This window comes from Hevea brasiliensis, chromosome 15, assembly GCF_030052815.1.
Source record: "Hevea brasiliensis isolate MT/VB/25A 57/8 chromosome 15, ASM3005281v1, whole genome shotgun sequence".
NCBI classification, from domain to species: domain Eukaryota; kingdom Viridiplantae; phylum Streptophyta; class Magnoliopsida; order Malpighiales; family Euphorbiaceae; genus Hevea; species Hevea brasiliensis.
The window spans coordinates 60,593,570-60,620,670 of record NC_079507.1 but is presented as its reverse complement, the minus strand read 5'-3'; the positions used below and the strand labels follow the sequence as shown (position 1 = coordinate 60,620,670).

At 33.6% G+C, this 27,101-nt stretch overlaps 2 protein-coding genes across 5 annotated transcripts; one reads left to right on the top strand and one right to left on the bottom strand.

Moving 5' to 3' along the window:
- Window positions 1-692: 692 nt before the first annotated feature.
- Window positions 693-9,862, bottom strand: LOC110661830 (tobamovirus multiplication protein 1). 4 transcript variants are annotated; one of them, XM_058136186.1, is made up of 13 exons: window positions 9,512-9,862; window positions 7,942-7,992; window positions 7,050-7,083; window positions 6,501-6,587; window positions 6,362-6,413; window positions 4,831-5,008; window positions 4,593-4,688; window positions 3,907-3,967; window positions 3,128-3,192; window positions 2,835-2,909; window positions 2,671-2,746; window positions 2,227-2,393; window positions 693-1,131 (listed from the first exon to the last, which is right to left on the bottom strand). In XM_058136186.1, exons 1-13 carry the CDS (start codon window positions 9,617-9,619, stop codon window positions 1,120-1,122), a joined length of 1,062 nt encoding a protein of 353 aa, XP_057992169.1. In that variant the 5' UTR covers window positions 9,620-9,862; the 3' UTR covers window positions 693-1,119. The 4 variants fall into 4 exon arrangements, with proteins under 4 accessions (XP_057992169.1, XP_057992168.1, XP_057992167.1 ...); XM_058136185.1 differs by having other exon boundaries at window positions 693-1,078; XM_058136184.1 differs by lacking the exon at window positions 693-1,131 and adding an exon at window positions 1,323-1,632.
- Window positions 9,863-22,270: 12,408 nt separating this feature from the next.
- On the top strand, window positions 22,271-22,960 carry LOC110661867 (agamous-like MADS-box protein AGL62). The gene has a single exon (XM_021820663.2). It carries the CDS (start codon window positions 22,307-22,309, stop codon window positions 22,958-22,960), a length of 654 nt encoding a protein of 217 aa, XP_021676355.2. The 5' UTR covers window positions 22,271-22,306.
- Window positions 22,961-27,101: the final 4,141 nt, after the last annotated feature.

Genomic DNA, 27,101 nt, shown 5'->3' with positions numbered 1-27,101 from the left:
TTGCCTGTCTAGACCCAGCGTGTGCATGATGATATTTGAAAAACTGACCCTTTCATGCCTTGTACTTTTGCTTTTAAACTTGGCAATTTCTTTATCTAAATTTGCATAATTTTTAGAATTCTAGTTGAGCTGTAGAGATTCAAATGTGAATTTGAATGGGGTGAGTATATTTATTTGATTTCTACTCAAGTCTTATTTGGTTGGGGGTAAGTGAGCTAAGAAGTTTTAAATTCTTGAAAGTGCACTTTCGAGGAATTAGAATTTCCAGGAAGTGATTTATTTGAATCAAACGAGACTTCAGATTTCTACCCCCTAGCAGTACCTAGGACAGTTGGCCCTAAAGCACTACAGATTCAGGGTTAAACAGTAAAGTAAATGATGTGATGGAAAGCAGTGTCGTTTAAGCATTATATGATCAACTTTTCAAACCTCATTATTTCAAAAGGGTTTTTTTTTTTTTTTTTTTTTTTTTTTTCATGGAAACCAGCTTGGGAAATTCCTTTATAACTTCTGTGTTGACTATTGTTTGTAGATCAACCATGCATCCACCACAGGATCAATATAATTGTTGGTGCATCGATTTAGCTTAACCGGCTAGTTCCTTTTAGTCATTACTCAGCCTGTTATATGCTTCTAAGCACATGTCAACTTTGGAATCACTTAAAAAATTTACCGTATCGCAAAAGTGCAGCTAAAAGATAAATGAGTAGTTCGATAACAATCAAGTTAACAAATGGAAAAACCCACATGATCACTTCGTATCAGCCAAAAATTCAAAATCATGTAAGAACACCCTATGCTGAACAATGCATCAACGAAGTTTTTGTGAATGAAGAAATGAAGGGGAGATATCCCCTATTTAGCATTTGTTGGTATATACACGCCCTAAATGTCTAACATGGCGATGGCAACCTTACGGCTGTATCGCATCTTCGTGTCAGCAGCTTCTTCAAGACTCATAGTTCACGTCTTCTTTGTCAAAATTGTTAATTCCAGCAAGCTTCAGATTTAGCAGCCAGACAAGACGAAAGTCACCGGGTCATGGTTAATGCAATTATATAGGGCTGCCTCTTGATATCTGCACTTACAAAGCTGAAGTCACTATCCCTTATATCTGTCCTATACAGTCATCTGAACGACCATCCAACAAAGATAAAAAAAAAAAAAAAAAAAAAAAAAATTTAGTTAAGAAGCACGTAACTGGGTTTAGGTCAACATAGAGAAGCAGAAATCCTAGCAGACAACAAATTAAATGAGCAAGAACGAAGAAGATTAAGACATCTTTCTTGATCATTGGCAAGAATGAATACAAACACATAAAATAGCACAGAAAATTTAATATTAGAGTTAGAAGCAATACTTCAGCTACAAATCTGTATAAAACTTGTTTTTGCCACCATTTTCCAGCAAGAAAGAATATTTAAATCATTCATGTTTTTAGAATATTTTATTGTAGTTTGTTTGATGAGTAATGTGTTTCCCCAGGGAAATAGCTCTCTGATCAGTACAGTAACATAGATTAGACTAACCTAACAACTATTTTGTTTTCCAATAAAAGAAATCATTATTCGAGGGACATCAACTGCATAATGGCAAAAAACACCGCTCGCCTCTTTGTAAAGTTGGGATTCCCTACGCATAATAAGAAACAACATCAGACAACAGTGCCTGTTTGTCCACAATGGAAGTGATGCAAAACATCCAAACTTCTCTGGATGACTGGCACTGTAAATTTCATTTTGGACCAGAACTGGATAATTTATATTGAATAAGAATTTCTTCAGCAGCAAGCCATGAACAATAATCTCCTATGTATAGTTTGATTACAATAGTGTTACTTTATTTAATGAAAAATATTGCATCTATGCTGCAAATTACATGGAGACCAAATCCAGGCTATTCAAGGAACAGGTTTTGCTATGTATAGTTTGATTACAATAGTGTTACTTTATTTAATGAAAAATATTGCATCTATGCTGCAAATTACATGGAGACCAAATCCAGGCTATTCAAGGAACAGGTTTTGCATGAAGAGTTTGAAGTCCTCTCCCTCAAACTGCGCGCGCGCGCGTGTGTGTGTGTGTGTGAGAGAGAGAGAGAGAGAGAGAGAGAGAGAGAGATCAATGTTGAGGAGAAGACTACGCTAGAGGATAAATTAGTGAGTAAAACAACCATAACCATATAAATTCAAATAGACATGAACTATGAGAAAACTAAGAAATGAACCTGATTCTGCAAGCTTGTTGCAGTAGTCCAACGCTGAGGAATATGTGCAACTACAGAAGTATCAGTGATGTAAGCAATTGTTCTCGACTCTTCATGTACATCAGGCACTATAGCTGGTGGTAATTCTCTCATAATCCATAGTATAAATGCTGAGGGTACTGAGGAACCTAAAACAATGAAAGAAAATCTTAAAACAATTTCTTAACTACAGACATATAGAACTAAGAGTGAAATTTCTCCGAACAATTTAAACAAAATTCCTATAGAAAATGAGAAATAAATAACATTATGACGAAACTGAATTCTATATCCCAAGTAAGAAAGAAAAGTAACAAGCCTTGTCTCCTCCTAATTTATTATTTATTTAAGTTCCTAAAATTCAAAATGAAACATAGTATCTCAAGACATTTTTGAAATCTTAAAGGGAAAAGCTACACTCAGTACCTATAAAATAATATAAAATCAGTAGAAGAGAAGTAACAAGACCATTATAGTCAAGTTTTTGGCAGTGATAGAGGATCTGCAATCACAACCACACAGTTAAGTTCAATAATTTTGGTGCATGGAAATGCAAGCAAAAAACATATAGTTAACAGAAAAGTACATACTGGAATCTGAGTAAAAAGAGCAACAAACGCACTTGAAGTGAAACATATAACTGAGACAACTGCCAAACCTGCAACCTGCACATGCAGCATCCTTTCAGGAATCATCACAAAATTATGTTTTCTTTTTAGAGAAAAAAGGCTGTCAACTAGAATTCCACTAGATTTAGATTTCAGAGACACATAAGATTAATCTCCATTGTATACACAACAGATATAGACCAAATAGTACTCACTGATAAGACCAAAGTGGATATATCCATCTTTAATGTAAAAAGGAGCTACAGACTAAATACCTTCCACATTTCTGATGCAGCTCTCTCAGATCTAACTCTTCTCATTTTCGCGCATATTAGAAGTCCTAAACATGAAACATATCCAAAGATAAAGATCTCTATAAAAATAACATTAAAATAAAAAAAGAAGCAATAATAGTTTAACTATACATATAGTTAAGATACCAATTTTTCTTGCCGATACCAATTGGTTTTAGTAATAAAAACAAGAAGCATATCATCAATTCAATCATAAGCCCTACAATTAGCCAAATTTAGCAATGCCCTGCAAAACTGCAATATACTGTCTAGAAAGTAACTAGATGCCTCTTGGGGAGAGGTTCAACCACAAATTCTTCATAGTGGGTTCACAAATTATCTGATTCCTATTTAGCTCCCCATAAATATGAAGCAAGTCCTAAAAAATGCAACAGCCTCTTGCTGCTGTACATTTGGTTTATCCAGAAAAAGAAAAAAGTTTTACTCCACGTCTGAAAAATAATTAAATAATGCAATAGGCATATGTAGATTTCCTCTCGATGTAACAGTGGACAGGTACCCTTGATTTTTACTAGTTAGCTTTAAAAGACAGATCACTTAATTTTAAGAGATTCCAAAATTTGACAACATAATAATAATATAGTACTTTAAGTAGTTTTGTTGTATCAACCTCAATATATCATTCATGTTTCAGATTTCATGCAAATTGTTGCTCATAGCAGTGTAGTTCATTTAGCTTGCAAGAAGATAATTTCCAGATCATCCCACCTAAACATGAGTATAAAAAGATAGTTGCTTACCATAACATGCTAATGCTCCTCCCAATAATAGCAAAGCTATAGCAAAAACATCTACATATGCCTGCATGACATTACAGTCGTTACATAAATGATACAACTTCAGTTGCCATTCACTAAAAATAATACCAATAAACTGTTATTCACTACCAAGTTTTAACACTCATAACCTACTTTAAACTGCTTTTTTACAGTAACATATTTTGTATCAGCTATTATATCCTAAGAATTGGGTAACTTGTATTGCATAAAAGCAAATACTTTGTAAGAGACCAGTATGTTGCTCCACCGCAACTAATGATGACCTATTATGTGAGTTAAACCGGAAACTTACAGAATTTCATGTGAAACAAATTTGTTTACCTTTCTATCTGAAGCAAAAATCCTAATTGCCAGATATCAGAAAACTACTACACTCTATTAAAAGAAAATTTCCATTTGAGTTCGATGTCGCCTATGAAAAAAATAAAATCTTCTATTGGAACATGCAAAGTAGACCTCCAGGAATTGCTCATGACTAACATCACATGAAACCATATTGTAGAATGTTTATGGCCATGTCTGTTTACAGAAATAGCATACCAGCAATATCCAATAAAGCAAATGTCAACCAAATAAATGGAGGAATAATTTAAAAGCACTCTTCCGCAATATGAATGAGAAAAATGTCAACTTATAAATGTCCATACCGTGGCCAATGATGGTGAATCAATAAAATCATTTCCCATCCCAATCCACATTAACACAGCAAATGCTATCGTCAAAATAAATACTAGGGCAGTGACCTGGTGAAAAAGAGGAGAGTTTATGGTGTGAGTATTCATCAAAATATGTGATTAACATGAGCAGTAAACGTAAATATGCCTAAAAATACTTATGCATGAGATAAGGAAACACAGGAGAGGAAACTTTTCATCATATCCATACCCAAATTACAATTTTTTGACGGCTTCCCACACGGATTGACCGAAAAGGTAAACATATTCTTTGACTATCTGCATGTGCTGAAGTTGGATCATCTAATCTCATTTCCAACAAAGCTTCATGAAAACTAAAGTCTTCCTCTTCACAATCCTCATCATCTGCCTGATGGTGAAGGTCAACCCTATAAACATTCACCCAGAGAAACATAAAGAGCATATTTATGAAGAGAACAATTTTTAATCTATATGAAAAAAATATAGCACTTTTGATAAAAATAACATTAGTTAAAAGAAAAGTAACAAAATTGCAGAAGAATAAATCTTGAATTACGAAAACAAGCACTTTTCAGCCCCACTAAAGAGTAAAGACATTTAGACATTAGCAAGACTACGTCCATCATAGTAGTGTTCCAGTCCATTGGCTCCAGATCACAGCATCCAAATCATAAACATTGTCACTTAACTTCTATGAAATGGAAATTACTAATTTAAGACACATCTGACATGTGGCACCCATCATACACAGATCCCACCTACATGGCCATATTATACATTTACAATCTTTTGATATAATCCTGTAAGAAACCTGGGAGCTAGGAATACCAATATTTAAAAGCTAGGATATATATTCAGACAAAGGCTAAAATGCTGGTATATGTGAAGATATACAATTTCCAGCAATCCAGAAGCAAAATTGGGCCAAACAACAACCTAACAGAAGAAAAAAAGAAATAATAAACCAGATTTTTTTCTCATTATGTGACTTCAAATTCTTTCGAGTCATTATTTAGACTTCAAAAACTTGGTTCCAAGTTCCAAGTTCATTTAATTCTAGAATTCTTTGTTCAACTCATATCAAATGAAGCAGAAATCAATTCACTAACTGACACAAATTAACATTGAGATTTGACAAGAATTAGTTTTATATTCTTGAAAGCCTGATTCCATCTAAAAAATTTAAATAAACCAGAGAGAGACAGAGAAATAAATGCAGTATTTTGTTGCCAGAACCACATAAAATTGAGAAATGACAATGATGCATCCTGATTGGCTATGATCTTCAACTGAAAATGACAGGGTAGGGTCCAAAAATAAATTATTTATATTAAAAATTAAGTATTTATATTGTTCCTGTATGAATAAATAGGAAAAAAAAAAAAAGAATATTTACTCAGCATTACCAGCTCAATTCCCTCATGAACTTGATAAAAAGATAATTTCTTTACCAAAAAATATCTATTTAGGCTCAGCACTTCTAGTTCAGCTCAAACACAGATTTAATGCAAATCTCTAGCCAAGGACATAGAAAAAAAAAAGATAAACTCAGTAGATCATTCTCACTGAGATTAATAGATGCTCCTCTTCATTTTGATAAACTTTTTCGAGAAGATGCAAAGGAATCCCAAATAAAATCTTAAACCATCAGACTAGATATTGCACCTAAAGTACAAAGGAACATTTACAAACATTTTGTCCCCACTTTCTGATTATCTCAGATAGGTGAATGGAAATTAATAACAACATAGAAAACATACCAGAAGGATAAAAGTAGAAGAAATGCCGCAAAAGACAGAATTTTTGGTAAGGCTGAAAAGAACAAATTCACAAGAATTCAGATACTTTCACTAAGGTCACAAATAAGAATCCAGTTACAATTTGAAACAGAAAGCATACCCATGAAGATAAAGCCACAAGAATGTGACCAGCATTGCCATCTCTTACAGATAGTAATTATAGTAGTGAGGAAAAAGACAAAGTAACCTGCGAAACTTAGAACTAAGTAATTCATTTTGAAACAAATATACATGAAACAACATACACACTATGTACATGCGTACTTGTGTTATGCTAATTCTATAATAATGTGTAGATGATAAGGTACGAAATTTAGGTGTTCATCATAAAATACATGGAGCATATAATTGACAAAATAAGAAAATCTTCAAGCTATTAGTAAATAATGCAAAGAAAAGGAGCCCAAGCTAAATACACTTGAAGACTAAAGCAATTAAATAATAATTATGCTTAAAGCACAAGAAAAGCATTCATTCCAAGAAATTATAAAATTGTACAGATGTTCATAAACACATAAAAATAAGTAAAACAAAGTAACCACACATTAAACAGACACAGGCTCATTATAAGTAGCAAAGCTAGTGGCTATAAACATTTATCAATGCAGCATAAAAGCGATTGTGGCAATGTCATGATACAAGTTCTTACCTGTATTAGAAGAGGCAATCAATAGATGAAACACCTGTAATTTGACATAATTTGTCAAGACCATGCCATCATAACAAAACTGAATACTGAATAGTACAAGGAAAAATATTTCTCTCAAATGCAAGCATCACAAATTACTTGGGTAACTCAATCTAAATAATGAATCCAAATAAGAGACATTACAATATTGATGCTCAACCACCACCACCCCCTCTCTCTCACTCACTCTCATTCTCTAGCATGAAATGCCATGGTTGCTAAATTGTCAACACTCTACCTCTTTTGTGATTTAGCCACCACTGCATCAATTGAAATGGCATTTTTATCATTCCGATAGGAACCAGTTTGTATTGAAACCAAAAGAAGTAGCAACCATAATATTCTTTTCTTTAATTTTATCACTAGAAAAATATTAATATAGAAATAACAAAGTTCCATGAAAGTTGATTTGTCTCACTTTCATAATTGGGAAACAGAAGACATGAAAATAAACTTAGAATGGTCCAATATAGAGTATTCAATCTGTGTGTAAGACATATACATAATAACCATACATATAATACACACACACGCACACACACAGAGGCACCTCCTGAAGACTAACTAAGGGCAAGATGTTTGAAAATAAAAAATTACTTGTCTATATTTTGACTTTCACAAAAGTTTGCAGCATTGGTTGATTAAGAGAAGTTTTACAATCAATGCAGATAGATTCACTTGGTATCTGCTTTAAGTTGTCATAAAACTCACTTAGACTGGATCATGGCACAAGTTCACAATTGAACCAGGTAGTCTGACAACAGTGGGTTAATCTAACTGGCCAAACAATTAGTTTAAGCTCACATGGAGAATATGTTTAGATTGGATAGAAGCTAAGTGATGATTAACTTACTTTTTGTCGAGTCCAACCAAGTTGTGAATTCCTTGAATGGATCCTTATTAGCTGGAAAAAATGGGTAGCAACCATTAATAGTCATTTCAATTAAAAAAAAAAAAAAACTACAAATAGGAACTTTTAAAGGCAAGTTATAATCTTCATCTGCCTCCCCCCCAATACACACACTTTCTCTGTGTGTATGTTTCCCTCTCTCCCACATTTAAATATATTCAAGGATAAATGTGGTATTTTGATAAAGAGAGATGATATTAAGGCCTTAAAGTACAAAATCAGTTAATTGTAGAAAGCATAACTAACACATAACCATAAGCAATGTTAAATCTTTAAGACATTTAACTCATGCACATAAATAACAGCTTCATGCATCGCAGGACATGACAGTTATGTCAAAATCACATCTTAAATCGTTGAATGTGAGTAAAGTAGGAAATTTGGTCTAAACTTTTTCCACTTGATCAAGTTCCTCTTGTGATGTAAACAATGAAATGAACTCATGCTTGGCTCAGAAAGCTCAAAAAAAAAAATTACCGAGAGTAGAAATAAATTTAATCCTTTCAACCAACATAAGTAGTGAGAAAGCTTGATAAACATAAGTTCAACCTTTCTTATCAATCATCCACTTGTGGTATAATGACCAAGTCGTACATAGCTTAGGATGGCTTGATAAACTAAGCTACAGGTAGTAGTATTTTTTTTTCCAGTTTCAGTTTTAATAGCTAACTCTTAAATTGCCATAATGAAATTCTCTTTCAGTTTCTGAAAATTGATTTTCAGAGTTTGTAAATTCCAAAAATTGTTGCCTTTTATACCTAGTTTTTAGTAAAAAATTACTAGTGCAGAAATAGAAGAATCATCCCATTATATTCAGCCCAAAGTACTTTCTTGCACTTCCCATCTATGCTTCTCATTTCCTTTGCATGGTATGAAATGTGAAAAAAAAAAAAAAAAAGCTGTCTAAAGCTCTCAGTGATCACATACATAACAATGTTGATTGATGTATAGTTAGCAAACACCATAAAAACCCAATTTGACAATTATAGAAACGGCTGGTGTAGCATATTGCATATATATTTCCTATAAGCCAATATGCATTTTAGTTATCCTTTGAACATCTCCATCACGCTTGGAAGGTAAATATAGCATTCTCTGATGGAAGCAATAAAATTTTAAACAGCACATGACATAATTGTTTTCATTCAACATTAGAACTGAATTACCAATCCATCAAGGTAGCAAATTCCCCTTCCTCATAATCATGAAAAAGAAAACGAAACTCATTTCAAAATTTTTAATCTATCAAAGCAAAACAAAAAAACAAAAGGCCATAATACACACTCCGACTCGCAAATTATATTCTTAAGATACACCTAAATACCTACATTTACTTTTTTTTTTTTTTAAAAAAGTTCAACCATAACCCATGATCCCAGACGATCAATAAAGTTAACAGAAATTCAAAGGCTAAGCAAAACAAGAAGAAAACAAAGCCATTGGCATTTGGCAACAAAATAAACAGACACTTTTGAGGCCCAAAACTAAGAAAAAAGCCAAAGAGAAATCAAACCTGAGAGAAAGCAAGAATCGCAATAATGCCATCAACACAAGCAAGACCCACATTCACACCGAGTACCTCTCGTGGAAAACAACAATACCTTTCTCTTACTTCCAACATCTCTCTCCCTCTCCCTCTCCCTCTCGTGGACTTTCTCTCTCTAGAAACAGGTCATAGACTGATAAAATAGGCTGAGCTAAAACAATATTTTTGTGTTCTTTTGAAGAGTATGGACTGAAAACGCAATCTTTTTGAAGGTATCTTTCATGGAAGATCTGTTTATTGCTGATTCTATGCGTTTCCCGTCTTAGTATTCTCCTTTCAATGCTTTCCCATATATAGAGAGAGAAGGGATATGTTCAGGTTCTCTTATTTATTAATTTTTAATTTTGTTATAAAGGGTAATTTTTTACATATATTACTAAATTTTTGCGGGTGTAGTAATGGCAATGAAATTAAAATTATTATAAATTAAGAGGGCAAAAGGGTAATTATGAAAGGATATAATTGTGGAAAATAAAAAACAGATACGGGTGTTACTGTCTGATAGCTCAGTCACAGGCAGGTGTCCATCGCCACATATTCCATGTGATACTTTTTGACATTTCTTGCCTTTTTTTTTTCTTTTTTTTTTTTCCATTCTTTCACGAAAAAATGATACACCCACACTTAAATTAAGAATATAAATAAATTATATTTCTAAATTATGAAATTTTAAGGAGATATTTATTTTTATATAATTAAAATATATTTTATATAATTTAAACACACGCGTATTCTATATCTTATATGAAATCTCGAAGTATCAATCTATGAACATGCACCACATGAGACCTTAACTAAGGCCTTAACCATACCGATCACTCTATAACAACAACAATGCCTTTTTTTTTATGAGATAAAGATATATGCACACTTAGATCATGATCAGAAATAAACTATGCCTCAAAATTAGCAGGACAATCTTAAAAATATCTTTATTTTTATATAATTTAAATGCACGCACACTCCACAATCGATGTGAGATTTTATATGATCACATTTTTGGCTTCTTGACAATTTTAATTACCTTAATAAAACCTTATTTTATTCAAGGCTTTGTTTGTTTATTCCTAATTTTGTCACATGATCATTGAAGTTTTTGGCAATTCAATTAGGCTATTGTATTCTTGTTGATCGTTTACTTGACCCTTTTTAATAACTTTTGTTGTTTTTGTGTTTTCATAAAAAGAAAATGTGAAATTATGTATTTAATATTTAAATATGAAGTGTATATATGTGTGAGTTATATAAAAATAAGAACATTATTAAAATTATTATAATTTTAATAATGATTTATTTCTGTCACTAATTTGTATGTGTGTGTGTTTTATTTATTAATAAAAAGAATTTATGAGAAATTATATATTTTAATTTTATTATTTTTGTGGATTTGTTTCTTTCTTGTCAAATTCAGATTCCTTTTCATGTGATTAAAAAGATGAAAAATACATAATCAACAAATTTCATGAACATGTGATCAACAAATTGCAGAGATTCAACACTACTCGTGAGATGTCACGACCCAACCTATGGGTCGGACCGGCACTAGGACCTGGGCCAGCCTAAAGCCCCCGAGGCCCATAGTAAGCCTAACTGTTCATTAACCCAACTCTAAGGCCCATTTGGGCCCAATTTCAAGAAACCAACCGGACAGAGTCCGGCCATAAAGTGAACCTTTCAACGGAGAGTTTTTGACTCACCCGACATGTAAACAAAATATATCATCAATTGGGGAGCTCAGCTCACCCTCCACATACTCATATCGGCATAAAAATAAATGGGAGCTCAGCTCCCTCATCCAATCCATCAAACATGCATATAATTTTACAGGTCCACATGACAATTTATATTACAGACCCGAATCATTTAAATATTTCTAACACATGCGGAAATTCTAGGAGTAAATAAAATTACAAAACTATTGATAAACAACCTGCGAAGGAGAAAAGCAGGTTAACCACAATAAAATCCTCCGTAGCTTTGAGAAAAATATTGAGCAGAGTGAGCGTCGACTCGGAGAGTAAAATATCAATTTTAACCATAATCTCTATAACTATCTAGAACTAATGCAACTGTGGAGTGAAATGCAACAGAACCATATTTTCACATCATAACAATAAAAGGTAATTTGAAGCACTCACGCACTCGTAACATCAATCATAATATATGGGAGCCGATCCCTATACTCTCTTAAATTCAACTCGGTGCGTGAAGAACTCATTTCGGACTTCCACTTAATAACCAAATCGGGGTCCCAGCGAAGAACTCAAGCCGTGTCTACCCCGAAGGACAGGGTCCCAGCAAAGATCTCAAGCCGTGTCTACCCGTCCTATCCATAGTCCACACCACGTCACACGCACGCCAACGCACGCACACTGCTCCAAATTACCACAACAACATCCATGACACGCTAATGATTATGAATGCAACATAAATCGTGCCTAGAGTTTAACTACATAAATATTTGCATATAAGTGATGCATGGGCATGCTTGAACATATAATAATATCGAAATTACAATTAAAATTAATATTTTACTCACAGACTTGACGGCAATCACTGTGGCGGAGGAGAAGAAGGTCATCGGCTCACCGACAATTATATTACAATTATTTAATACAAATGACCCAATACAAATCAAGAAAAGACCCAATATGTTCTAAGTCGTGCGAAAATCCGCAGAGTCTCCCTATACCTAGGACCTACCCAACTGCAAAGGGCTCAAAACACACTTCTATATCCACAATCCATATATCCACAAACTCAATCACATCACACAGCCCCTCCTGGGCCCATCAAATCAATCATTCATCACAATATGTAAAATTTCAATTTAGTCCTTATAATTGATCATTTTTGCAAAAACTGCTCAAATAAGCTCTAAAAATTATAAAACTACGCTGGTCCTTAGAAATATTACTAAGCTATTGCAAAAGAATCGTAATTTTCTAAGCTACCACGAATATTTTATGGATTTTTAATCCTATTTAAGCACTAGAAAATTACAAAAACAAGGTTCGGTTTACCTTTGCCGATTCCGACTTGAACGCTCTCGGAAGCCCGACAATGGTGGGGTAGCCAAAACCTCGATCCAATTCGGAGACTTTTCCAGAGTGGCGGAAATTCACATATCCGGACAACTGTCGAATTTGCGCTAATTGAGGAGAACTACTCGAAGCCCTCTAATAATAGATAAAAATTAGGGGTGTTACATTCTTCCTTACAGAAAAATTCGCCTCGAATTTTACACAAGGCGAGAATAAAGTACATGATTACACATTGAGCAGATAAGGGTACTTGCTACGCATGTCCCGCTCGACTCCAGTGCACTCTTCCACTTGGCTCCTCCACAAAACCTTAACCATAGGGATCTGCTTTTGATCTTAGCTGTCTCACTTGGTAGTCCACTATGGCTACGGTTGCTCCTCAAATGTCAAGTTCTCCTTTAGTTCTATTACATCATTGTAGTACATGAGAAGGATCGGGAATGTATTTCCTGAGCATAGAGATGTGAAACACGGGATGAAAGTGAGAAAGGTTGGGTGGTAGCTCCAACCGGTAGGCAACTGCTCCAACTCTATCAGTAACCTCAAAAGGTCCAATATACCGAGGTGCCAACTTGCCCTTCTTTCCAAATCTCATGACTCCCTTCATTGGAGAAATCTTCAGGAATACATAGTCGCCAACTGCAAACTCCACATCCCTCCGTCTGGGGTCTGCATAACTCTTCTGCCTACTGAAAGCTGTTTTCAGTCGTTCCCTGATTAAAGGAACTATCTCTGAAGTGTACTGCACTAGGTCTACATAATGCACCTTCGCTTCCCCCATTTCCGTCCAACACAGAGGAGACCTATACTTTCTTCCATATAGTGCCTCATAGGGTGGCATCCCTATACTGGAGTGATAACTGTTGTTGTAGGCAAACTCCACCAAAGCTAGCTGCTCATCCCATTGATCTCCAAAATCCAAAACACTCATGCGAAGCATGTCTTCCAGTGTTTGGATTGTCCTTCAATTTGTCCGTCATGCGAGGGTGGAAAGCCGTACTGAAGTTCAACTTTGTGCCAAGTGCCTCTTGCAACTTTCTCCAAAACCGAGAAGTGAACTGGGGCCCTCTGTCAGATATTATGGGCGGAACTCCATGCAATCGACTATTTCTCGAATGTAGAGCGGGCGTCTTGTGCCACAGAATATGTAGTCTTCACAGGCAAGAAGTGAGCTGATTTGGTTAGGCGGTCTACAATTACCCATATCGAATCATATCCTCGCGTGGTACGAGGCAACCCAGTCACAAAATTCATAGATATCATTTCCCACTTCCATTCTGGGATAGGGAGCTCTTGCAACTTTCCTGACGGTCTCTGGTGTTCAAACTTCACCTTCTGACAAGTCAAGCACTTGGACACAAAGTCTGCTATGCCTCTCTTCATGCCATTCCACCAATAGCTATCTCTCACATCATGGTACATCTTGGTGGAACCTGGGTGGACACTGTACAGTGTATAGTGTGCCTCTCGCATGATTTCATTCCTGAGGTTGTCCACATTGGGCACACATATCCTAGAACCTTGCACTAGGGCGCCATCATTGGCAAATCCAAACTCACCACCTTCACCCTGCTGTACTCTTTCTATGATCTTCATTAATTGTTGGTCTCTGTGTTGGGAAACTCTAACTCTATCTCGTAAGTCTGGCCTCACTGAAAAATGAGTCAACAAGACCCCCTCATCTGAAAGATCTAGGATTAAACCTTGATCCATCAACTCATGTACTTTCTGAATCAACGGTCTCTTCTTTGCTGAAATGTGCGCCAAACTGCCAGAAGATTTTCTGCTTAAAGCATCTGCTACTACATTGGCCTTCCCAGGGTGGTACTGGATGGTGCAATCATAGTCTTCCAGAAGCTCCATCCATCTCCTCTGTCTCAAGTTTAAATCCCTCTGTTGGAAGATGTACTTCAAACTCTTATAGTCGGTGTATATCTCGCACACTTCACCATATAGGTAGTGTCTCCAGATTTTTAGTGCAAAGACTACAGCCGCCATTTCCAAATCATGGGTGGGATAGTTCTGCTCATGCCTCTTCAGCTGCCTTGAAGCATAAGCCACTACTTTTCCATTCCGCATCAAAACACACCCTAGGCCAACTCAGGCGTCCACGACACGGTGTATCCTTCACCGCTCATAGGTAGTGTTAAAACAGGGGCAGTGGTTAGACACTCCTTATCCTCATCATTATAACTGACTCTATCGAGCTCTCTTCCTGTCCTTTGGATCTTATCCACTTCCCTTTTCCTATTTTTGGTATTATTGGTATCTTTTCAACCTGCTGTACTTATTCCTTAATTTTAGTCCTATCTCATCCTTACACCTTTTCCTTCAAAGATGTCTATCCCATCATCAACTTTAACTTTCTTTTTATTTCTTAGTCTTATCTTGATTACTAGTTTCATTACTTCGAGAATTCTAACCCTATGATTTACTCCTACCAGCACATTCTTCACCTTATGTAACACTTATAATTACCCATAGAGAATTTTTTTTTTTTACCCCCTTTTTTCCAACTTAACTATCAGAACATTATCATTCCCTACCAGCCTTAGTAGGAAATTGCTTATCCTGGATGAATATGAGCCCCATAAACTATAAGTTCCATCTGAACTAACACGGCTGTAGGAAATATGTGTCATGCCTTAATTCCAAACAAGATACTTCACGTGTTCATTCTCCTTAATATAATCATATATACTGCCCATAGCTTTCTAAACTTCAACCTCAAATTACCCATCAGCAACAATTTCATCTATTGAAACTCATCCATAAATAGTACTTCATCTAGCTCATAGTTTAAAGCGATGCAAGCCTTAGTAGCTAACTCAATTTAACTCATGTCATTACTCGATCGTCCTTTCATACTTAACACTAGGTATGCACTTCTTGTCATTCTCATATCGGAAATTGTATATGAATTGGTGCCTATCAAAATCTCAAATAACTAGGTCTCCTTGCCTCTGCTCCTTATATAACGCTCGGAATCAAAAACACGAGCTAACTTGAAAAGAAAGAAAAATATCCTCTATATTCAACTACGCGATTGTCCATATAATAATGTTTAACCTATGTTTCTTAGATTTTCTCTTCAAATTTAATCATCTACTAGCACAATTGTGCTCTACCTATATGGTATCTTCTGCATGAACCCTTTCCGAGACCCTCGTCCTGCGTGACTTAATTTTTTATAATTTATTAACTTTACTTATACTCGACCTATGATTCATATCTATCATCGTTTATATTGTGCCCTTAACCCTTGTTGAATCTGAAAGATTTCTCTCGCTAATAGATTCTTCAAACACTAATTCCACCCTTATCTATGGTCATTAATTTGATCCTTAAACTTTCTAGTGATTTATTACCATCCATACTTGTCACTTTTTATTCTACCCCTATCGTTGCTCTGTCGTTATTCACCGCAAAGTGATTCATTGATCACACTAAAAATGTTTGGACATTCATAACTAACCTCTAACTACCTTCTCACTATCTCAAAAGTCTAACCTAAAACCTATGTGTCATTATCTATCATTCTTTTCCTCTCATCATACCTATTTGATCCCTTAGTGACTTTTATTCAACTTATCGCTTACTAACTTCTCTTTCTCTACCTATTTAGGTAGTCCGCAATACCATCGCACACCTTCTAACATTTACTCATTATTATTGTATTCCATACCTCTATCACTTTTCTCACTAATGTGGTCCCATTTTGGGTTTTCCATCCTTGTCATTCTCCTTGCCAAGAATAACACTTAGCCTATCCTATATCTTAACTTTGTTCCTTTTATTATGCGCTCTTTAGGTTGTCCTTTCATTTATTTCCTTTGTCTTACCCAAAATAGAACTTGACTATTCTATCCTGGTTCCATTCTTCTTCCTAACATAATATTGTACTTGCTAACTATATCTTGAGTCTCTATCGCGTTATCATATGTCTGTGCTACTCAGATTTGGTCCTTTGACCACTCTAGCTAGTACTTCCACTAGCATTTAGATTATATTGCATCTGCAATCAATTGTCCAAACTTTTATTCTGCACTTTCTTTATCCATTGGCCTTCTGTGATTTATTTTCGCTAATTTATTACTCTTAACACTATTATAATTAGATTATACTATTGTTTTGAATAATTTGAAATTAGAAAGGAACTCACAAATTACTGATCATACTTTTATTGTATGATCTCTATTCTTATCCTTTAGCTTACATAATACCCTTACCACCTCGAGAACCGATTACGTAGTAATTTTATTTATTTGTTATTATTATTATTATTATCCATGTTTACTCAATTAGCCAAAACTTAAGGTTAGCACCCAAACTGTCATCAATTCAAAGGATTTACATCCATCGTGATCGATTATATATGATTCCTATAATAGAACTTGCATCCTCCGCAGATACCCGAGCCAACTTCTCTCTACCACACTCTACAGTCCCATACTATTTTGTTGGTCACTATTATTAGTAATAACTTTGATCCCTTACGAAAAGATAGGACTATACCCTAACTTGCTGCAACAAAGATACTACATTTACCACCTTGCCCAAAACTATGTCAAATTAATGACTCTCCTATCATATTATAGCTCTGTGAATCATCAATTCATAGTTTCGACTTTCCCTAGGTAGTAGGGTTGTACTTTATTTCATACTGATACACACAAGGTATACTATTCTCACTAAGTTCTAACCAAATGTTTGTCATCTTGCAAAACCATCCAAAATTCCATCTTGAATGCTAGATAATCTCACTCTATAGGTGTCACCTTTACTTTGCAACTAATCCAAACCTGCAGTCCGATGGCAATTCTTATTGTAACTCTAGCTCATGCTAGGGTAATCGAGTCACCGACTCTAGTTATCACTTGCTGTGACCTCTCAATATTCTAACTCTAGACCCCTAACTAGGAGTTCCCAACTCTTCTGCAGATATAGAACTCTATTATGGTATTACTGTACCAAAACAGAGACTGCCTGCAAACATCCTCATCATAAGCACTACAGGGAAGTACGCAGCTCTACACAATAATCTCATGTCGGTACTATAATCTGCAGCTTACAAAGCAGACATCGAGAACATTGTATAGTTACTACGATACGTGAGACTATGTCTCCTAATTTCTTATCTCTCCTGAATCTTCTATTATCACAAACTTATTATGACTGGGTCATCTACTGATGACTGCCAGTAGTGGTATCCTCATCCTTATCTAAGGCAACTGTACTTTTAAGACTCACTTTTATGTACTCGTGCCTTACACGAAATGGGCACACCATTTAAACCCATACTGATAAAAATATAACATTTCTTGGAGTACGTATCCTCATGATAGACTTCACATGTCTACTAACTCTATTTCACATTTCTGTGTACTCCATGAAAATCAAGACACTAACTGAGGTAATCTTATATTTCCTGAGGTATAACGTAGAATCTAGAAACAAAGAATTACAGGAAAAGACGAAACAGAATCCTATACTCCGCATGTGACTCCTAGTAGACTCTTCCCAACACTTAGATAATTTTTCCCTATGAATGGAGCCTAAGCTCGATACCACATTTGTCACGACCCAACCTATGGGTCGGACCACTAGGACACAGGCCAGCCTAAAGCCCCCGAGGCCCGTAGTAAGCCTAACTATTCATTAACCCAACTCTAAGGCCCATTTGGGCCCAATTTCAAGAAACCAACCAGACAGAGTCCGGCCATAAAGTGAACCTTTCAACGGGGAGTTTTTGACTCACCCGACCTGTAAACAAAATATATCATCAATTGGGGAGCTCAGCTCACCCTCCACATACTCATATCGGCATAAAAATAAATGGGAGCTCAGCTCCCTCATCCAATCCATCAAACATGCATATAATTTCTGAGTCCACATGACAATTTATATTACAGACCCGAATCATTTAAATATTTCTAACACATGTGAAAATTCTAGGAGTAAATAAAATTACAAAACTATTGATAAACAACCTGCGAAGGAGAAAAGCAGATTAACCACAATAAAATCCTCCTGTAGCCTGAGAAAAAATATTGAACAGGAGTGAGCGTTCGACTCAGAGAGTAAAATATCAATTTTAACCATAATCTCTATAACTATCTAGAACTAATGCAACTTGTGGAGTGAAATGCAACAAAGAACCATATTTTCACATCATAACAACAAAAGGTAATTTGAAGCACTCACGCACCTGTAACATCAATCATAATATATGGGAGCCGATCCCTATACGACTCTCTTAAATCCAACACAGTGCCGTGAAGAACTCAGCTCGGACTTCCACTTAATAACCAAATCGGGGTCCCAGCGAAGAACTCAAGCCGTGTCTACCCCGAAGGACCGAGTCCCAGCGAAGATCTCAAGCCGTGTCTACCCGTCCTATCCATAGTCCACACCACATCACACGCACGCCAACGCACGCACACTGCTCCAAATTACCACAACAACATCCATGGCACGCTATGATTATGAATGCAACATAAATCGTGCCTAGAGTTTAACTACATAAATATTTGCATATAAGTGATGCATGGGCATGCTTGAACATATAATAATATCGAAATTACAATTAAAATTAATATTTTACTCACAGACTTGACAGCAATCACTGTGGCGGCTGGGCGGAGGAAGAAGGCTGTCCCGGCTCACCTGACAATTATATTACAATTATTTAATATAAATGACCCAATACAAATCAAGAAAATACCCAATACGTCCTAAGTCGTGCCGAAAATCCGGCAGAGTCTCCCCTATACCTAGGACCTACCCAACCTGCAAAAGGGCTCAAAACACACTTCTATATCCACAATCCATATATCCACAACTCAATCACATCACACAGCCCCTCTTGGGCCCATCAAATCAATCATTCATCACAATATGTAAAATTTCAATTTAGTCCTTATAATTGATCATTTTTGCAAAAACTGCTCAAATAAGCTCTAAAAATTATAAAACTCTGCCCCGCGGTCCTTAGAAATATTACTAAGCTATTACAAAAAGAATTGTAATTTTCTAAGCTACCACGAATATTTTATGGATTTTTAATCCTATTTAAGCACTAGAAAATTACGAAAAAACAAGGTTCGGGTTTACCTTTGCCGATTCCGACTTCGGGAACGCGCTCGGGATGCCTGACAATGGTGGGGTAGCCAAAACCTCGATTCAATTCGGAGACTTTTCCGGTAGCTGGTCTGTCTGGCCGGAAATTCACATATCCGGACAACTGTCGAATTTCCGCAAATTGATGATACCTACACGAAGCCCAATAATAATATATAAAAAATCAGGGGTGTTACATGAGATGAGTTGAAATTGATGAAACGAGGATATTAATTTATAGGAGTCTAAAGCTTTTCAGAAACTTTAGACCTTGATTCAACGGTTAATTAGGAATCTCAACCTAAAATTAATGGCTCATATTAACTCAATGTAAATGTGAGAAGCCTAATAATTTCTTATTAAAAAGCTTAATACAGAAACAAGACCAAACTTTTCACACATTTAAGCCTCAAATAGATTATAATTTTTTTTTTCATGGTGTCATATTAATTAACATGCATTTTCAACTTATATATACAAAATGATTAAATAAAAATAGTTTTTTATTTCAAACATTTAAATTTTAAATTAATTAAATTTCATAGTATAATTAGAATATTTCAAACAATTACAGAATATAAATAATTATAGAGTTTAAGTATAATTTAAATATTGAGATATATGGATTTTAGCAAAGACCTCCAAAAAGGTCAATTAGAACTCCAAATTTAATCTAAATAGATAAATGTTTAAAGGTAGGCTTTTGGAGCTTATATAGTATTAAAAAAGAAAAATAGATGTATAGATACTAATTACATGTAGAGTAGGGATAATTGTGTCTTTTATAACCATACACATTCGAAAGTATTCCCACAGCACCTATATGTGTTGGAGTCAAAGCTTAAGTTTAGTTGCATATCCAAAAAAAATCATTTTTTTATGGGTCAACTTGTATAAAATATAATAAATAGAGAGTAATATCATTAATTTATTATTTTTATTAGAATTATGATTCAAAATTATGGTGAAATTTGAAGAGATATTTTTTCTTTATTTGAGGGAAATAAATATTTATTAATAAGTGGAATATTATTTTTTATATTATGTAAAACTCTTATTTTAATATTATTTATAAATTAAGTAATATTCCTAGTTAAATTAAAACCGAAAGAATTAATATTATAAATAAGAGAATTGTAGAAAGATTTTTTTTTTTTTTATCCATGGATAAAGGCTTTTGCTCATTGCAGGAAAGGGCTTTATCCAGTAGGGAGAAATTACTTTCACCTATTGTGAGAAAAAGGGTTTTGCCCATTAAGGAGAGTGGCACTTGTCTATTGTAGTCACATGGAAAGAGAGAGGTTTCAGCCCAAGGTTTATAATTTCATAGAGGGAGAGAGGTTTCAGTTTAAGGTGAAGAATAACATAGTCCAAAAGGAATGAACTATTATCCATATAGTTGAAGACACTATTTATGTTGTATAAAGCAATTAAAATAGTAAATATATTGAGTTATGTCTAAAGGATAATAAGAGAAACTAATTAGCATATTTATTATAAGCCAATTTGTAGTGAGTTATCTTTTAGGTATAATTGAGATGATTCGTTGTATAATTTGAAATTTGTAATTGATAACTTTATTTGATTATAATAAAAGATGATATATTTATGGATGTAAACCTATTTGGAGTGAACTATATAAATATTGGTGTTTTATATATTTATTTTATTGCTTTGTAGTTACACACTTTCAAGATGTATAACAAATTTTTTTATTATGTAATTGGTCATATTACAGAGTGATGGAATTGGAATCCATTCACTTCTCCCATTAAATTGCCTTGTGAGATTAGAAATAAAAAAATATTATTATATGTCTAATTTTAATTTTATTAAAAAAATATAATAAATAAATTTATTAAGAGTCGATTTAAATAATTATATATAATAAATTTTTTAATAAAAATATGAATCAATGAATCTCTCATTATAAAAATACATTATTGAAAAACAGTAGAATTCAATATTTAAATTTAAGAGCGTCTGATAAATATATATATATATATATATGGGAGAAATTTCAAAATATATGAGAGGTCAATTAGCCTCTCCTGTTTATGAATACATCATGCCTAAAATACTTAGATATAGATATACCACGACACTAAAATCTTTCAGACTGAATGAATCTCTTTTATCACTTTACCCAATCAGGGCTATTTCTTTTTCTTTTTCTTACATAAATTCTTGTTTTCACATTTTGTCTCTCCCCCTCAATCTCTTGTCAAAATTAAATTGCTGTTACATGAACCTTTGTCATCTCAGTATGACACAGAAGAATACAAGTTTTAGCTATAGTTGACATAATAAGAAGCTCTGCTATTTTTTTGGATGAATTGGTGAACTGAAATTGAAGGTGCCAACGTAATGAATTTATTGTTTTTTTAGGATATATAAACGTAAAGCATTTGTTTGTTATAAATTAATAGTGTATAATATGGAAAGAGGACAACCTAAAATGATTGCTTCATGACCTTGCACTTGCACCATTTAATTTACTTGAGCTTCTCTTCCTATATATGCAAACCTCAATCCAAGCCATAGAAAGCATCAATAAATGTTTAGTTTCTTCCTTTGTTATGTGCTTGAGCTTTTGTCAATGGCAGCTGATCATCAAGGCAAGAAAACAAAAGGCAGGCAAAAAATAGAGATGAAGAAAATTGAAAACGAAGACGATAGGCTTATCACTTTCTCCAAGCGTAGGTCAGGGATCTACAAGAAAGCTAGTGAACTCATCACTCTTACAGGTGCAGAACTGGCTTTTGTGGTGTTTTCGCCTGCTGGTAAGCCATTTTCTTTTGCTCATCCTTCTGTGGACGCTGTTGCTGATAAGTTTCTTGGCAAGGAACCTGAGGCAAACGCAGAGAGCACCACCCATCCCCTTGTGGAAGCCCACAGGCAGATAAGGATCGAGGAACTAAACCAACAGCACAATGAACTTATCCGTCAATTGGATGCAGTGAAGGAGAAAGGAAAACAGCTGAAGCAGAGATTGAGAGGGATAGAGAGAAAAGGGTGGTGGGATACTCCAATTGAAGAGCTGAACGTGCAAGAAATGATACAAATGGAAGCTGCTTGCGAGGATATTCAAATGAACTTGATCAACAAGCTCAAGGACAAGACTTCTAGTGGAGCTTCTTCTTCTGCTGCTGCTGCTGCTGCTGCTCATCATCAGGCCCAAATGATCAATCCTTTTGCTCCCATGAATCCTAATGAGGCCAAACCGCCAGTGTTTCCTCCTGGTTATGATTAGTTCTAAGCAACCCGACCATGTTTGGAACCAATATTCAACAACGATAATAAAATGGCTTTGCCCTATACTAGCTAGATTATGGGAATTTGGAATCGAGTCCTTGGAGGTTTAATAATTTAATAAATGCAGCACTAAACTTGACTGCTATACTGCCGAATGTTTCGTTCGTTCATAGGAAGCGAATTGTTTGGCAAACCATTTGGCAAAATGGGGCTCTAGGAGGCAAGATGATTTCATTGCTGTCATTTTAACTAAGGGTTTTCATTGTTCTATTTTAAACTGTTTTTGCATCGTTTCTCTCTCTGTGATTTCATCAGCAGGGATTGGTAGTTCTATAGATGGGTGTACATGGGTGAGTCTATTGGCTTGGGTTCCCTTCCCTGCTGGTTTTCCCCTCTCTCTTCCTATGTTTTATTTCTTCTCTGTTCCATTATAAATATTATGCTTATTAGCATTGAATTTGAATTGCATACAAAGAAATTATTCTCGTTCTTCTCTGTTCCATTATAAACATTATGCTTATTAGGACTCGAATTATTTATTATTATTTATTTTAATAATACAAATTAATAAATATTTTTATATTTTTATAATTATATTATAAAATTATGTTAATGAATAAATTTTAATTAATTATAATTTTATTTTAGATAATAATAAATAAATAAGTTAATTAATAGAATATTTTTTAAATTAATTAACATATACCAATAAAATGATAAAAAAAAATACATATATGCAACACTATGAATATCATTATTAAAATTTTTATACTTTAAATATAAAAATTGTTTTAAAAAATAAATTTTTAAATTTTATAAATAGTTGTTTATATATATAATTTTTATAAAATAATTCAACATTTTTTAGTCTAATAAAAAAATTATTTAAAAAAAATAGAGATAATATAATGAGCTGAGTTTTATAATATCTAAAATTAAAAACTTAGAAATTTTAAAATTTTTTAAAGAAATTGTAACAAATAAAATTTTAGATAATTATTATTTTTACATCTGATATAAGAATTTGAAATTCAAATTTATAAATATTTAAATGAAAAATAATATTTAATATGATAAATTATTTTTAAAATTTTTTTATTAAATGAGGTGACACGCTCTTATAAAATCATTTTTAAGACTTAATTATATATATATATATATATATATATATATATATATATATATATATATATATATTAATTTCTGCTTGTAGTTCAGAACATCAATGGAGTAGTTAATTAATTAGCCGGATTTCCATCAATTTTGCAATTCGTTTTAACTTAGAGTTCAAGTATTAAATTTTCATTAACATTTCTCTAAATCTAAATCTCATAAAGATAATAGTCTAATATTAAATTTGAATTATATGCAAATTCATGAGCCAAAATGAAATTTGATAAATTTTTTTTTTAACAAAGAAAGGTGGAATTCATTAAATAAACACTGGCAATACGAGGCCCACGGCCATTACATTCATAATTTCTAGTGCAACTTTAACTATCAAACCCCAAATAATAAAGCCCATAGCCCACTCTAATTAAAACCTAATATCAATTGTTTAGAATATCACATGCTCGGTCCAACTGAAAGAATGACGGCAGCATTGCCACCGTACCAGAAACCAGCAACCACCAAACCCAAAGAGAGCAGCTCACAGCACTGGGAAGCACCAACAAGAAAACTCTGCCAGACTGCCACCACAAAGGACAAGCGCAGATCAAACACCACACCACCCCAAAGAAGTAGAGCTCCCCAGGGAATTTGTCACCCTCAAAAAAACAAGCAAACCCAGAAAATAGGCTACTGCAACACGAGAGAAGAAACTAGGAACAATGGAGATGCCGGTGAAATTGACGAAGGAATGACAAAGCTTGGGCCTCTCATTCCCATATAGTTTACAAGGAAACCGGTGGCTAAAGACTAATCACCAATGCCCTTTGAGATGCCTTCCAAGAGGGAAGCCCTTTAAACCACTGAAAAACACTTACAAACCAAGCAGATCTTAGGGTTCAGAATACCTACAAGTAGAGCAGCCAAAAAAAGTCCCATCCAAATAAAACGGCTAAAATCAATGTATGCACGTTCGTTTCACTAAATAAAAATTCTATTCAAAGAGGAGTACTAAAACTTCAAAGTTGAAGATAAATAAGTAAGGCAACAAAAGAAATAGCTAAATAAACTAAAAAGATAAAATAATTTGACTTAAGAGTATATATTATTCAATTATAATTGAATAATTTTACTAAACTAATCAAATTTGATTATTTTATTTAAAATAAGTTTGATTCGATTCAGTTCAATTTTCAGCTAATGATTATAAATTTTTTTTGATTTTTTATTATTATTTCGATTACTTTTAATTTAGTAATACAATTGACGAAATAAGTAAATTTATATTAATTATATTTTTATTAATCATATATTATTTATAATTATTATTTTTATAATCTTATTAATCATATTTACTTTGTAATCATTCTTTTATTACTAATAAATTATATTTATTATTTTTATAAATAAAAATAAATATTATATTCTTTTAATTAATTCAATTATAATCGATAATTAATGATGCTCGTATATATCTTAATTTCTAAAAAAATAAGTGTTTGTTATATGCACACATGCACATACTTACATTTATGCTAGTAACACCTCGTTTGGTGCATTAATTACGGACTCTAATGGATCCTTTTTGTTGGGCATGTCTTTTCTTTTTTTTTTTTTAACGAAGATATTATGGGTTGGGTATAATTGATGGGCCATATAATATTGCTGTGATTCTCTAGGTCTTGAAAGATGGATGTTAAGTTCATAAATTGCCTAAAATTAAAGAATAAGGTGAGACTCAGTAGCTATTGGATAGCCATTCCAATGCTCATATCAGTAATCAAGTTTTTTATGATACAAAATGAGTTAATAGCATTTTTTACTTAATGAAAAGATGTTCTTGGGCAAATCCTTGAAACCTATTTATGTAGAGATAAGAAAAAATAACTATAAATTACAACTAAATCTTTTATATTTTCTTAATTTTTATATAGCGGCATGTACTTTAATTAGAGTGCTTGATTACAGCCATGACCCTCAAAACAACAATATATATGGTTATTCCGATCTCATATCAAGCACGGACGATCTCCTAAGTTATTGTTTTCTCACATTCAGACTTGTTAGAGATCGAAGATAAACTGCTTGTTAAGGATGGCCTCCTACCTAACTGATGTTGCTTGGCTTCGATCCATGGAAGCTCGGAAACGAGTTTGGTCGACATGACCCATGGAGTTCAATTTTTTTGGGCTAGACTATATCACTATATAACGAAAAGTAGTCATCTTCCTAAAGTTGAATAATCTTTAAATAGGTAGATAGAGAGACTTAAACCCTAAATCTTCCTACTTTAGTACTTTAAAAGTAAAGAAAGATCAATCAAGTTATCTCTGATTGCTTGCATGTCTTATTTTTTTGATAAAATATTCCTTGGAAGATAATATTTTTGAATTTCGCCAGATTGCATATGATTGTAGGCACCTTTTATTATATGGGTTTGATTAGACTTTGGTTTAAATTCAGCGACAAACTAATATGGCGGCTTATACTTTTATTAGGGGAACCACGTATATGCTAGTCCTAAATTTTGGTCTGAACTCTCTATATAATATATTATTTTCTTATGTTGTTTCGTTTCTTTTCACCTAAAATTTTAGATCTAGATTAGGTATATTGAGATAGCTTATTGGCCTTGGACCTGATTTATTAATAAAAATATAATTTAAAAAAGGGAAATTTAGGAAATATATCAACAATAAAATTGTAATACCAAATTAATTGAAAACTATACTTATAGCCAGCATGTGTGCGTGTCTAATATATAAGAGTGTTATTTCAATTAGCTGCGCCAATTTTCTTTTTATATTATTTATTAAGTTATGAATGCTAGAATCAGATGAGATTGTTAATTAGGTTATATAATTTTTTTTGTAAAAATTATATTTGTGTGAAAATTTTTTATTTTAATTGAAATAGTGAAATGAAATTAATATAATGAGTCAATGTTGATTCAGCATAATTAATTAGGTTAAGTTCTCATTTCCTTAATCCCATTTAATATATAGTGAGAGCACAATTTTCAGAAAAAA